Source organism: Bufo gargarizans, chromosome 3, assembly GCF_014858855.1.
Source record: "Bufo gargarizans isolate SCDJY-AF-19 chromosome 3, ASM1485885v1, whole genome shotgun sequence".
In the NCBI taxonomy this organism is placed as follows: Eukaryota; Metazoa; Chordata; class Amphibia; order Anura; family Bufonidae; genus Bufo; species Bufo gargarizans.
This window is the reverse complement of record NC_058082.1, coordinates 281560971-281575136: the sequence shown is the minus strand read 5'-3', so window position 1 is coordinate 281575136 and position 14166 is coordinate 281560971. Positions and strand designations below refer to the sequence as shown.

General features: G+C 43.2%; 1 protein-coding gene across 2 annotated transcripts in view; it reads left to right on the top strand.

The window, feature by feature from the left end:
- LOC122931939 (ras GTPase-activating protein 4-like) overlaps positions 1-14166 on the top strand; it is a 173178-nt gene that overhangs the window by 27774 nt on the left and 131238 nt on the right. For both annotated transcript variants that reach the window (XM_044286030.1, XM_044286031.1), the window contains exon 2: positions 14106-14162. In XM_044286030.1, the coding sequence (XP_044141965.1) occupies positions 14106-14162 (57 nt within the window). The remainder of the gene's footprint in view (positions 1-14105; positions 14163-14166) is intronic.

Genomic DNA, 14166 nt, shown 5'->3' with positions numbered 1-14166 from the left:
AAAAAGCGAGACTTACAGCATTCATAAAGCCATTATCTTTATACTCAAAAGTGATCTGGTGGGTCAAGTTGCACAAAGAACTGCAGTGAATTTTAATATATGCCAATTACCATATACAAAGTTTACTTATACTGGAGGGGAACAAAAATTAATGAAAAGGTGATCCAAACAGCACTGGGTATATTGAGATGCCCTTATAAAGCCACAGATTAGCAGATACTACTATGGCCGCATAATAGTGACCATCACAGTACCTCTGCGGCCACAGTGCCTATACTGTACAATTCATGTCTCCTTTACACTCTCACATTGCTGTCCTGCATTAGTTGTAAACCAGAGGCTGTATACTGTACACCATTGTTGTGTATGTAGTACTAGCAGCTACTGTTACTCTCTGCCACATCTGCACAAGGGCTGCTACTGCTGTATGGCTGCTGTGATGGCCATAACTAGTATAAATGAACACTATAAGAAAGGGACTTGGCCATAATAACTTCAAAAAGCAGCGTAATGCTACATTTAAAGATATTTCCAAATATACTTAATTTTTCACCAGGAACAGGTTTAAAAACCATCTTTGTGATGAGAATTCCCCTTTGAAGGGGTTATGCCTTGACTAATGGAGAAAATGAAAGCACATATCAATACCTTTCTAACAAAGCTAGAACCATCCCTGTACCGCCGATCAGTCCAGAGATCTGCCCATTGATTGCTCCATTTGCTCTTCTAGGTTATCTTCAGCCTGTCAGCTCAGGGGGTGTGTCCTTTCTGCTGCAGTTCTCTCCCTGTAACTGCTTCTGCTGCAGTTCTCTCCCTGTAACTGCTTTTGCTGCAGTTCTCTCCCTGTAACTGCTTCTGCTGCAGTTCTCTCCCTGTAACTGCTTCTGCTGCAGTTCTCTCCCTGTAACTGCTTCTGCTGCAGTTCTCTCCCTGTAACTGCTTCTGCTGCAGTTCTCTCCCTGTAACTGCTTCTGCTGCAGTTCTCTCCCTGTAACTCCTTCTGCTGCAGTTCTCTCCCTGTAACTGCTTCTGCTGCAGTTCTCTCCCTGTAACTGCTTCTGCTGGAGTTCTCTCCCTGTAACTGCTTCTGCTGCAGTTCTCTCCCTGTAAATGCTTCTGCAGCAGTTCTCTCCCTGTACCTGCTTTTGCTGCAGTTCTCTCCCTGTAACTGCTTCTGCTGCAGTTCTCTCCCTGTAACTGCTTCTGCTGCAGTTCTCTCCCTGTAACTGCTTCTGCTGCAGTTCTCTCCCTGTAAATGCTTCTGCTGCAGTTCTCTCCCTGTAACTGCTTCTGCTGCAGTTCTCTCCCTGTAACTGCTTCTGTTGCAGTTCTCTCCCTGTAACTGCTTCTGCTGCAGTTCTCTCCCTGTAAATGCTTCTGCTGCAGTTCTCTCCCTGTAACTGCTTCTGCTGCAGTTCTCTCCCTGTAACTGCTTCTGCTGCAGTTCTCTCCCTGTAACTGCTTCTGCTGCAGTTCTCTCCCTGTAACTGCTTCTGCTGCAGTTCTCTCCCTGTAAATGCTTCTGCTGCAGTTCTCTCCCTGTAACTGCTTCTGCTGCAGTTCTCTCCCTGTAACTGCTTCTGTTGCAGTTCTCTCCCTGTAACTGCTTCTGCTGCAGTTCTCTCCCTGTAAATGCTTCTGCTGCAGTTCTCTCCCTGTACCTGCTTCTGCTGCAGTTCTCTCCCTGTAACTGCTTTTGCTGCAGTTCTCTCCCTGTAAATGCTTCTGCTGCAGTTCTCTCCCTGTAACTGTCACGGCTTTTAGCAGAACCTATGGTTGGTGGCAGAAGATTTAAACTGAGCACGTTGGACTGTCTTAGTGAGAACAAACAGCAGGTGGCGCTATACAGATACATTTTATTGAATACCTCAGTGGCTATACAAAATTTTTACTTACATGTAATTACAAAAGTATTCAGATCCAGGTGCTGGTTTGGAAATTGTAGAATTTACTTTGTGACACAACCCCTTTAAGTTTAGTGTTTGACCAGGCAGATACCAGAAGTGGCTGGTAGTGAAGATTCACACAGTTGCTCAGATCCTGAGCTTAAGACATAGAAACATAGAATGTGTCGGCAGATAAGAACCATTTGGCCCATCTAGTCTGCCCAATATACTGAATACTATGGATAGCCCCTGGCCCTATCTTATATGAAGGATGGCCTTCTGCCTATCCCATGCATGCTTAAACTCCACTACATTTGCAGCTACCACTTCTGCAGGAAGGCTATTCCATGCATCCACTACTCTCTCAGTAAAGTAATACTTCCTGATATTACTTTTAAACCTTTGCCCCTCTAATTTAAAACTATGTCCTCTTGTAGCTTGGACTGTCTGCTAAGTTGCTGGCCTTTCCCAAGCAATCTCATGAAATCGATGCAGTGTTTTTTAGAGGCAAACAATGTGAATCTTACAGCCTTGCCAAACGCTGAATTTACTTAGTGCCCATGCCATTGTTCAGGTGTAAGTACCATGAACTTCTCGCAACCAGGAAAAGTATGTTGCGATGCCTGACCTCCTTATCACATTCTCACAATCACTGGGAGATACGCCCTTTGTGGTTTCTCAGGACAGTAATGAAAAATTTATTGATTAAAGCCTAATTCACCCAAAAGATCAGGTTGGCTGAAATCTGCCCCAGTCTCTCATGCGTATAAGTAATATATTAGGGGTCCAAGAAGTTGCAGTCTTGGGTGTTCATTAGTACAGTCTTCCTGCAGCAGAGCGACAAAGCAGTCAGCTATAAATGTCAGTAGTTTTCTGTATGTGTAATACTGGTTTAGTCCAGGCAATCTGAAATGTTACACACACAACACATCATCTGGGTGAATAATGTACTCATTATTCGGCTCTTACTCACAGGAGGGGGTTTTCCTATGACAGTTATGTATAGCATGTAGTTCTGTTATCAGTGGGTGTCTAAATGATGTCACAGCTTATGCATATATACTGTACCTTCCTACCGATCTGTCTTAAATATCTTATTAGTGGGAGTTTGGCCACTGGAATCCCCACAGTTCTCCCATTACTGGGGCTGAGGTGGCTGCACATGACTAGTCAATAAAAAGCATCGCAGCTCGTCCCCTCATGTAAGCGGACAGGACAGGACATCAATATTTGATCAGCAGGGGTCCGACTCCTGGCCACCTAGCCAGTCAGCAGTTTGTAGTGACTGCGGCGCTCTGACGAATGCTGAGGCCTCTTCACAGCTTACCAAGCACAGCGCCGTACATTTTATAGCAGCTCTGCCTGGTATTACAGCCGAGGCTAACAAACTTGAACAGCATTGAGCTGTGCCTCGGCCATATGACCAATGAACGTGACGCCACTAGACTAGAAAGAGACCCTGGTGCTCCGCTTAAACAGCCTATTGGTGGGTTTGCCAGGAGTTGGATCCTCACCGATCAGATATCGAGGACCTAACCTAAGGATTAGCCATCAATATCAAAATCCTAGAAAACACCTCTAACAGGCTCTGGGCCAGTCTATGGGGCCAAGAACACCATCAGCTTCTATGTTTTATATGTACATTTTGATGTTCACAGTAGCCAGATCAGCATTTAGAATGCCTTTAACTAGAAATCATCTCATGTTTAAAGGGTTTTCCTAGATTTTTTCATACCATACCGACGACCTTTACTTAGGATAGGTCATCAATATCTGATTGGTGGGGGTCCGACACCTGGTACCCAAGCCGATCAGCTGTTTAAGAAGGCAGCAGTGCTCGTGGCCTTCTCTCTGCTTTTCCTAGGCCAGTGATGTCACGTTCATCGGTCACGAGGCCTAGGAGCAGCTCAGCCCCATTCAAGTGAATGGGGCTGAGTGTAATATCAAGCACAACCACTTTAGTGTGTACGGCGCTGTGCTTGGTGAGCTAAGAGAAGGCAGTGGCACTCACAGGAGCACCAATGCCTTCTCAGACCCCCACTGATCAGATATTGATGACCTATCAAAGTATAAAAATCCTGGAAAACCCTTTTAACATATTCAAACCTGCACTGATCCTCCACAGGGTGTACCTCACATTACAATTTACTTCGGCTTCATACATTCAATTCAATGGAACTAAAAGATAATGCCAGGCACAGCCACTGCTAAAAGTATGGAGCTGTGCCTGGTACACAACAAGGGCTGGGGTACTTAGAGTAAAGCTCCTATTAGACAGGCAGATATTTGTTTAGCAACTCATTCAATTACACAAAACAATAATCGCTAATTATTTTTCACTGTTTGCTCGTTATTACGATTGTTGCTGGTTTGCCCCTAGATCATTATTACTGCTAATGACTGTCAGATTTCTGATTAGACAATTAAATAATTTAACGATAATCTTTTGGTCGGGTAGATTTGTCCGATCCACAGAAAACAAAGGATTTATTGCTCATCGTTTGATCAGTGCACTCTATTGCATGTGACAATAATTGCTCCAGTTCAAATAGTTATACATTTAGAAAATTTAAATGATGATCACTCAGTCTATTAGACCCTCAGGATAGGTCATCAATATCAGATCGATGGGGGTGCCAGGTGTCGGACTCCCGCTGATTTGATATTGGTGACCTATACTGATGACCAGCCTCATGAAGGGAAGGAGCGCGCAGTGCACATGTGACGTTTCCCTTCTCTTCCTGCTTGCCGCTGCTATGTCTATGGCCAGCAGGAAGAGAGAAGGGAGACAGCACGCCTTCCCTTCATACAGCTGATCATGGAGATGCTGGGTGTCGGACCCCTGCTGATCTGATATTGATGACCTGTCCTCAACGGGCAGTGCCCACAAGGTGCCCTGCCTGTTCCTTGTTACTGCAGCACATAGTTACTGCATTTGTAACCATGCATATGTGTACTGTATAGTTTGAGCAATCTTCCCAATAACTTCTATAGTACAAACAAATAGAAGGTACAGAATGCTTTTTGCCACACCAGGTAATGTAGGAAGCTGTGCTGTTCTTAAAGGGATAGTCCAGTAACTTCAAGTTATTCCCTATTCATAGGATAGTGGATAACTAGTTTTTTGGGTCCTACTGCTGGGACCCATAGAATGATCCAGTGAATGGGGGCTCTATACTCCACAGGGCCCCCAAAGTGAACAGAGCCTTTGGTCAAGCATGCACATTGCCACTCCATTTATCGCATGGGGTGTACTTGGTTATCTCTGGCAGTCCAATAGAGAGGAGTAGAGCATCAGTGCTCACACTCGACCTGCCACTCTACTGGGGCCTCTGTTATCGTGATTAGTGAGGGTCCCAGCTGTAGGACCTCCACATATCACATAGTTATCTCCTGTTTGTGGATACGTGTTAAAAACCCTTTCACGAACTCGGGTTCGGTTCCAAGGTACCACTTGGAACCGAACCCGAGTTCGGTAAAAGTTTTTTAACAGTAGAAATACATTTTTGAAGTTATCACCTGAAGTCTCGCGAGACTTCACAAAGTAATAACTTCAGCTCATCTGTGCCAATACATTCTGATACTGTATGGAGCGCTCGCTCCGTACAGTATTCAAACAAAGTTTTATGCGAATCGACTTCGGATGTTTCATCGGAAATCGATTCACTCATCCCTGCTATACATGTGTCTGTCAAGTGTATGTCAAAAGTCCTTTTTCCCATAATACAGTACACAGGTTCCCATTACAGTATACACGTGTATATCTGTTAATGCTTACATACGTGATGTAAGCACAACATTAAAGGGGTTGTCTCACTTCAGCAAGTGGCATTTATCATGTAGAGAAAGTTAATACAAGACACTTAATAATGTATTGTGATTGTCCATATTGCTTCCTTTTCTGGCTTGACTCATTTCTCCATCACATCATACACTTCTCGTTTCCATGGTTACAACCACCTTGCAACCCATCAGTGGTGGCCGTGGTTGCACACTATAGAAAGAAGCACCAGCCTCTATGGTGGCCAGGACTGTGGCAGCTGGTGCTTTTTCCTATAGTGTCCATGACCACCACTGATGGATTGCAGGATGGTCATAACCATGGAAACGAGCTGTGTATAATGTGATGGAAAAATGAATCTAGCAAGCAAAGGAAGCAATATGGACAATCACAATACATTAGTAAGTGCCTTTTATGGACTTTCTCTACATACTGTAATAAATGTTCTTTGCTGACACAACCCCTTTAAATATACATTATTGAGCAGAGATAAAATACGAAATGGAGCCATTGAAGTTCAAAATGCAGTTTCTTGCACATTTTCAAAGACCTCGGGGTCACTTAAATATTTATGCGGCCCTTTGTTCGTACATTGCATGATATGAATAGACGTACTGTATGCTTTGCTGTGAAGCACCAGATTTTCCATTCTAGTGTTAACAGGCACTTATGAATATCTGATGTGTTCATCATCTAAATATATTTATGCAATTTATTTTGCTATTTTGCGAGCTGTTATTTTTATCTGTTTCTTCCCTTTAGCATAACAATTACTACCGTTCAGATGCCAGAGTTATTTCCCATACTAACTGCAATTGTTCAACATATGCTTCATGGAGAATAATTTAGAATGTGATTATCCACATAGCCATCTGTTTTTGCTGATAACATTGGCTCGAAACCGAAATCAGAATGAAATTTGGCTTAAGCTGTGAAAATCCACAGCTCTTCATTTCCACAATATCACAATAGGACCATTGAGTCGTTTTAGTAGGTGTACGAAGTGGAACTTCACCCCATGCCAGTATTATCTCATTACAATAGTGATATCTAAAACCAACACATCAAGTCATGACATTTAAAACCAGTGATATTTCCAGTAAGACTAATCCCCATGCAATATACTTTTTAGTGATTGTTTTCCCTGTTTACTTTTAGACTTGGACCTTCCAAATGTATGCAGGTTCTGAACTGGTTCTTTCCACTACCTCCGTGTCTCGTACATACGTGCAGTACAAACGTTGTTTTTGTGCTCAAACTTTTTTTTATTAGAAACAGCCACTGGTCTGGAAAATCAGACAGTGCATTGTGGCGGGAATTCAGTATGAAATTACAGAGCAAATTACCGGTATATGCAAGTCAACAAAGAGGGACGTGTACCCCAAAATTTTTTAAAAGGCTTTTCCCACTAATCTGAAAATATGTACACATACACAGTATAATTGATTTCAGTATAAATGGACATTTTATATTGAAAATGACCCATTCTCAGTGTTTTGGAGTCCCCATGGAATCCCTTTGCTTCCTTTTATTGAATCTGTGGGCAGGCTGTGCATTGCACACTGTTGTCCCATAATTCCCTGGTGCTGTCCTTCTATTTATTATGATGCGTGAGATCTCCCTGATGAAGTAAGCAGGGACGTTTGAAACGCATAGGAACTGAGAGAACATTGGCCTTTCCAGTCCAAGTTTAAGGACAATGGTACCAAATATTAATGAAATGTATGTAAACTTTTGACTTTGCAGAAAGTAATAAAAATGCCTTAAAACATTCTCTCTCTCTCTCTCTCATTACTCTGGCATTTGGCAAATAATAATAATTATGGTAATCCTAATTGACCAAAAACAGGAAAGGTTTATTCTGATTTCATGTCAGATATTGAGAAAAACAGCATATGTGTCTTTTTATATAGTGTATGTAAACTTCTGGTTTCAACTGTGTATGAGGAAGAACTATGGCAGTAGCCATTGCTCGCCTTCATACAGTGGAGATAATTGATGCATGTCAATGCAGCTCTTCACAAGCAGGCAATTATCAGGAAGGGACTGTCTAAATCCATATTAATATATGCAATAGTATGCAAATGTGGCCTCATCTGTATAGGAAGAAAAATGTTGCTTAATGTGAGTGAGATTTAAGTTACACGTGCAGTCACTGCATACGGGGGTTGGGTCACCTAGATTTATAGATCATATGCGGACGTTTCACGATGGTTGTTATTAGACCTTCTAAAAGCACAGTATTGGTTGTAAGGGGTGACAGACATAAACAGCCCTGCAAAGGGTAGCCAAGCTGATTTTGAAAACAGGCTTTATGGCCATCTGGCCTTAATGATACAAATGATTTCAGCGCATATTTATTATAATATATGTTTTGGATTGAGTACCCAACACAGGAACACTTTTCTGTCTTCATTTAGTTTCTTAGGTATTTTAAATTCTGATGTTTGTATGTAATTAAAGTGTGTGATATAAAGGGCAGTTATGTTGATTGCTAGGGCCAGAAACGGTGAGAAGTGCACACCACAGCCATGGCCATACTTCCACATCCTATGCATCCTGCTATGTAAATAAAGTGGACAGACATACAGGAGAGTGAGAGCCATAGCAGGCAGATCGTCGAAACAACCATCCTGGTTCCCTCAGTTCAATGAGAGGTTTTGTAGAGCGCATTGTAGAGGCATGTCTAGCAGTCACCGATCTCTCACCAAGAGTACGCTACCCAAAAGTTGCCTCTGGGAGCCTTTTTATAGGCAAGACCCATTGTCTAATAAGACCACATCTGTAATGATTTACATATCTGCACACTAAGTTTTGCAGCCATCCGACATTTCTTTTTATAGTTATTTTTTTGAATCATTCCATATTATATGCTGAAATAGAAGTGGTCATTATGAAACATAAGTGTTTTTCAGAATCCTACACAACCAGGAAACAGATGCATCCATTTCTGCATCAGAGGAAATTAATGAGTGGAAATGAACTTAACGGAGATTGCTCGCTGGGAAATTGCAAATAAGACAAATGGAGCCAAACCGGCATTTTGCAGTTTTCTTAACTCATGTAAACACATTTTTTGGGTGACAGCCTGAATGTTAGTTCGTGCAGATAAGTACGCATTGTTAAAGTGGATTAGGTTAACACTTTTCATTGACTACACTTACAATCCAAAGCTGTATATTTTTAATGATGCTCATGCTGGAAGAGCGGATGTCCTCTGACTAAACATTGACAGGCCTGTTTACTTCCTATGTGGGGTCATTACACGTGTGATGAAGGCATTTAAATCTTTATGACCTGGATCAGGAAGATACCATTAAAAAGTGGTCCAAAGCTGAGCAACATTTTACGTGTGTGCATTCAGCTTTAGTTCTTATTTTTTCTGTTTTGTGAGCCTAATGTGAAGACTGTGAACATTTAAATATATGACAATTTCCATTTAAAAGGAACATGTCATAGTGTAGTGACAGGCATACTGGTGATCTAATGTGAACACATTTTTTGAGTACGTAAAGCCCCCATAGACATGTAAAATCACAAGTCCCAGCATGCCCCGATAGATGGAACATGTCGTTTTGCAAAACATAGAGGGCCACAGGTTGGACATCTCTGCTTTAGACTAGGTTGATCTAACCCACCGTTATCGGCAGGACCGTTAGACAATGTGTATGGAGAACAGATGATATTGTAGGAGAAAAGGGTCAGGCACCTTGAATTTGAATGTCCAATATTTTTGTTCTCCAGTTACATAAGCTGCCCGGGGTGTCTTACAGTGGCTTTGTCATCTCTTCCATTAAAAACACATACACACTCATTCAAACTGAATATGTATGGGGGAATCATAGAAATGAATTGGTCCGAAATTCCGTTCCGCAAAATGCGGAACGGAATTGCGGATGTGTGAATGGAGCCTTAATCTGATCTAACTTCAGGAGCTGTTTGAGGTGTCCCAGTTTAGGGCTACACGATGAACTCGCACCAATGTTGCGCAACAATTTTTATAATGATAGTCTATGGCAGTGATAGGCAAACTGCGGCTCTCCAGCTGTTGCAAAACTACAACTCCCACCATGCCCTGCTGTAGGCTGAAAGCTGTAGGCAGTCTTTGCATGCTGGGAGTTGTAGTTCTGCAACAGCTGGAGAGCCGCAGTTTGCCTATCACTGGTCTATGGTGTCGCACTGCAACATGCGACATGCTGTGACTTCGACACGACAGTAGCAAAAAATCCATTCAAGTAGATTTTTTCTGCGACTGTCGCATCGCATGTTGCAGTGCGACACCATGGATTAACACTTGTTGCAGTGTAGTTGTGCCCTATGTGCTGCGCAGCTTATTATCGCACGACACATGCCATCGTGTTGCCCTAGCCCAGTGATAAGCAAACTGCGGCTCTCCAGCTGTTGCAGAACTCTAACTCCCAGCATGCAAAGACTGCCTACAGCAGGGCATGGTGGGAGTTGTAGTTTTGCAACAGCTGGAGAGCCGCAGTTTGCCTATCACTGCCCTAGCCTAATGGCACAACTTTTGTTAAGTGAGTCACATCTCTTCCTGCACACACCCAGCCCACTTTTTGGAAAAGTGACAAGAGTGTTGGGAAAAGCTAAAAAAGCTAAGTTTATTGCAGACCAGCACTTGCAACAAAATTTGTGACTTTTCTACATCAGAAAACAAGCACAGGGTAATAGTAAATGACTCCCAAAGAGTTTTCCCATGAATAGTTATTGCATCTTAAAAATAACCTGTCATGCCGAACATGGTGTCTGAGCTGCATACAGCATGTTATAGAGCAGGAGGAGCTGAGCAGATTCATATATAGTTTTTCATTAATTTAAATTCCTGCTCATCCTGGGCTTTAAATGCAAGGAGGCGTCCTATCAGTGACTGACAGCTATCTGTGTACACAGTCATAGAGGGAAGGCTGTCAGTCACTGATAGGACCGTCTCCTTGTCTTCAGTCAGTGACTGACAGCTATCTGTGTACACAGTCATAGAGGAAAGGCTGTCAGTCACTGATAGGACCGTCTCCTTGTCTTCAGTCAGTGACTGACAGCTATCTGTGTACACAGTCATAGAGGGAAGGCTGTCAGTCACTGATAGGACCATCTCCTGGACTTCAGTCAGTGACTGACAGCTATCTGTGTACACAGTCATAGAGGGAAGGCTGTCAGTCACTGATAGGACCGTCTCCTGGACCTCAGTCAGTGACTGACAGCTATCTGTGTACACAGTCATAGAGGGAAGGCTGTCAGTCACTGATAGGACCGCCTCCTGGACTTCAGTCAGTGACTGACAGCTATCTGTGTACACAGTCATAGAGGGAAGGCTGTCAGTCACTGATAGGACTGTCTCCTGGACTTCAGTCAGTGACTGACAGCTATCTGTGTACACAGTGAAAGGGAGAAGGCTGTCAGTCACTGATAGGACCGTCTCCTGGACTTCAGTCAGTGACTGACAGCTATCTGTATACACAGTGAAAGGGAGAAGGCTGTCAGTCACTGATAGGACTGTCTCCTGGACTTCAGTCAGTGACTGACAGCTATCTGTGTACACAGTGAAAGGGAGAAGGCTGTCAGTCACTGATAGGACCGTCTCCTGGACTTCAGTCAGTGACTGACAGCTATCTGTATACACAGTGAAAGGGAGAAGGCTGTCAGTCACTGATAGGACCGTCTCCTGGACTTCAGTCAGTGACTGACAGCTATCTGTGTACACAGTCATAGAGGGGAGGGTGACAGTCACAGTCACTGATAGGACCATCTCCTGGACTTCAGTCAGTGACTGACAGCTATCTGTGTACACAGTCATATAGGGGAGGCTGTCAGTCACTGATAGGACCGTCTCCTGGACCTCAGTCAGTGACTGACAGCTATCTGTGTACACAGTCATAGAGGGGAGGCTGTCAGTCACTGATAGGACCGTCTCCTGGACCTCAGTCAGTGACTGACTACTATCTGTGTACACAGTCATAGAGGGAAGGCTGTGAGTCACTGATAGGACGTCTCCTGGACTTCAGTCAGTGACTGACAGCTATCTGTGTACACAGTCATAGAGGGAAGGCTGTCAGTCACTGATAGGACGTCTCCTGGACTTCAGTCAGTGACTGACAGCTATCTGTGTACACAGTCATAGAGGGAAGGCTGTCGGTCACTGATAGGACCGTCTCCTGGACTTCAGTCAGTGACTGACAGCTATCTGTGTACACAGTCATATAGGGGAGGCTGTCAGTCACTGATAGGACCGTCTCCTGGACTTCAGTCAGTGACTGACAGCTATCTGTGTACACAGTGAAAGGGAGAAGGCTGTCAGTCACTGATAGGACCGTCTCCTAGACTTCAGTCAGTGACTGACAGCTATCTGTGTACACAGTCATAGAGGGAAGGCTGTCAGTCACTGATAGGACCGTCTCCTGGACTTCAGTCAGTGACTGACAGCTATCTGTGTACACAGTCATAGAGGGGAGGCTGTCAGTCACTGATAGGACCGTCTCCTGGACCTCAGTCAGTGACTGACAGCTATCTGTGTACACAGTGAAAGGGAGAAGGCTGTCAGTCACTGATAGGACCGTCTCCTGGACTTCAGTCAGTGACTGACAGCTATCTGTGTACACAGTGAAAGGGAGAAGGCTGTCAGTCACTGATAGGACCGCCTGCTTGATTTCCAAACCCAGAATGAGCGGGAATTTGAGTGACTGAAATAAAAGTGAAGCCACATGCACATGATTGTATCCATTTTGTGGTTTGCAAAACACAGATAACAGCCGTATTCCCGCACATTTTCCCCTTCTGCAGGTTCCGCACTATGTTACGAATTCCTATCCTTGTCTATAAAATAGACAAGAATAGGACATCTTCTATTTTTTTTGTTAAGGATATACAGGTGTGCTGTCCACATCTTTTGCAACCTCATTGGTCCGCATATGGTCTGAAAGAAAAACGTGGATGTGACAAAATATGGTCATGTACTTGGGGACTTATACTAAATCTTTTCCCAAAAGACTATATACCAATCCTCTTCTATAACATGCTTGCTGAAGATTACACTGCATTTTCATGCTGACCGGTTCCCTTTAATAGGATATGCCATGGGTTTGATTGAAGGGTCTGACTACTGGGATCCCCACTATTCCCAGGAATGGTATCCGTGTGTTTTCGTCAGGTGAAATGAGAACTGGAGAATTGACCATTACTGTGTGGACACGCTCGGTTATAGAATGTGAGAGCCCTAGAAACAGCTAACTAAGCATAACCCCCATCAATCTATCGTTTATGTCCATAGTGTCCTGGTTTCCTTATAGGTCTGCCATAACATAGGTCACATGCCGGCCTCTACCTTCCCTGCTCCAGACAGAAGGTTGTACACTACATAGTCATGTATTACAAGTGACTGTAGCAATAGATATAAGCATGTTATATCTATAGTTCATTTACGTGATGTGTGCCCACTGCCCTTTATATACTGCTAAGATGAATAGTGATACTTCTGTTTAATACATGTCCCTGTCATTTACTGACTAATTTGGGCTTCCAAAATGTTTGTATTTAAAATCAGTGACACCTAAATAATGGTGCTTTTTGCATTTTACGGCGTGCTTCAGTCTCATCTGAGCTTTTCCAGTGTATTCTGAGGAATGTTTCCACAACGTAAAGCTGAAGTGATCACTGTAGCGAGGATAGCTGAATCAAATGGGTTATTGCTTTTGTAAAAGCTCTTAAAGGGTCCCCGTTCAGAAACTGATAAGGCTACTTTTACACTAACGTTTTTGCTGGATCCGGCAGGGTTCTGTAAAAAACGTTTCCGTTACTGATAATACAACCATCTGCATCAGTTATGAATGGATCCGGTTGTATTATCTTTAAGATTTCTTTTACATTGCCAAGACGGATTCATCATTAACTCCATTGAAAGTCAATGGGGGACGGATGCGGTTTCTATTGTGTCATATTGTGACAAAGAAAACTGTTCCGTCCCCATTGACTTGCATTTGGGGTCATGACGGTCCGGTTTTGCTCCGCATCCCAGGACGATTTTCACAGATCGTTACTAGAATATGCTCTAGAAATTAATTTTCAGCTTAGTGTCTGTGGAATATGGGTGACCAATTGAAGGCAAAAAATGGAAACACAAACCAAACACACATCTTTCATGGACATCTTCATGGATGAAGCACTGACCATCTTGTCATGGATGCCATCTCGGATATGTGATACGGGCCTATATATGCTAAACTCACAAAAGGTGCCATAATCACCGCTTTTCTCCCTTGCCTCTTTCTGTGAATTAGTCCTAAGGCTAATAAATAAAAAAGACAATTACCAGTTGTGAACATACAGAATAATAACATGGAATCATTGATGACAGCTATACAGAGCAGCGGGTCTGTGTATTGTCATATATTGTCTGGTCCAGTTTATGACTTTTTGTTACTTTATGTTTTTAGAACAGGCAGCAGTGATCCATACTGCATTGTGAAGATTGATGATGAGACCATTATCAGGTAA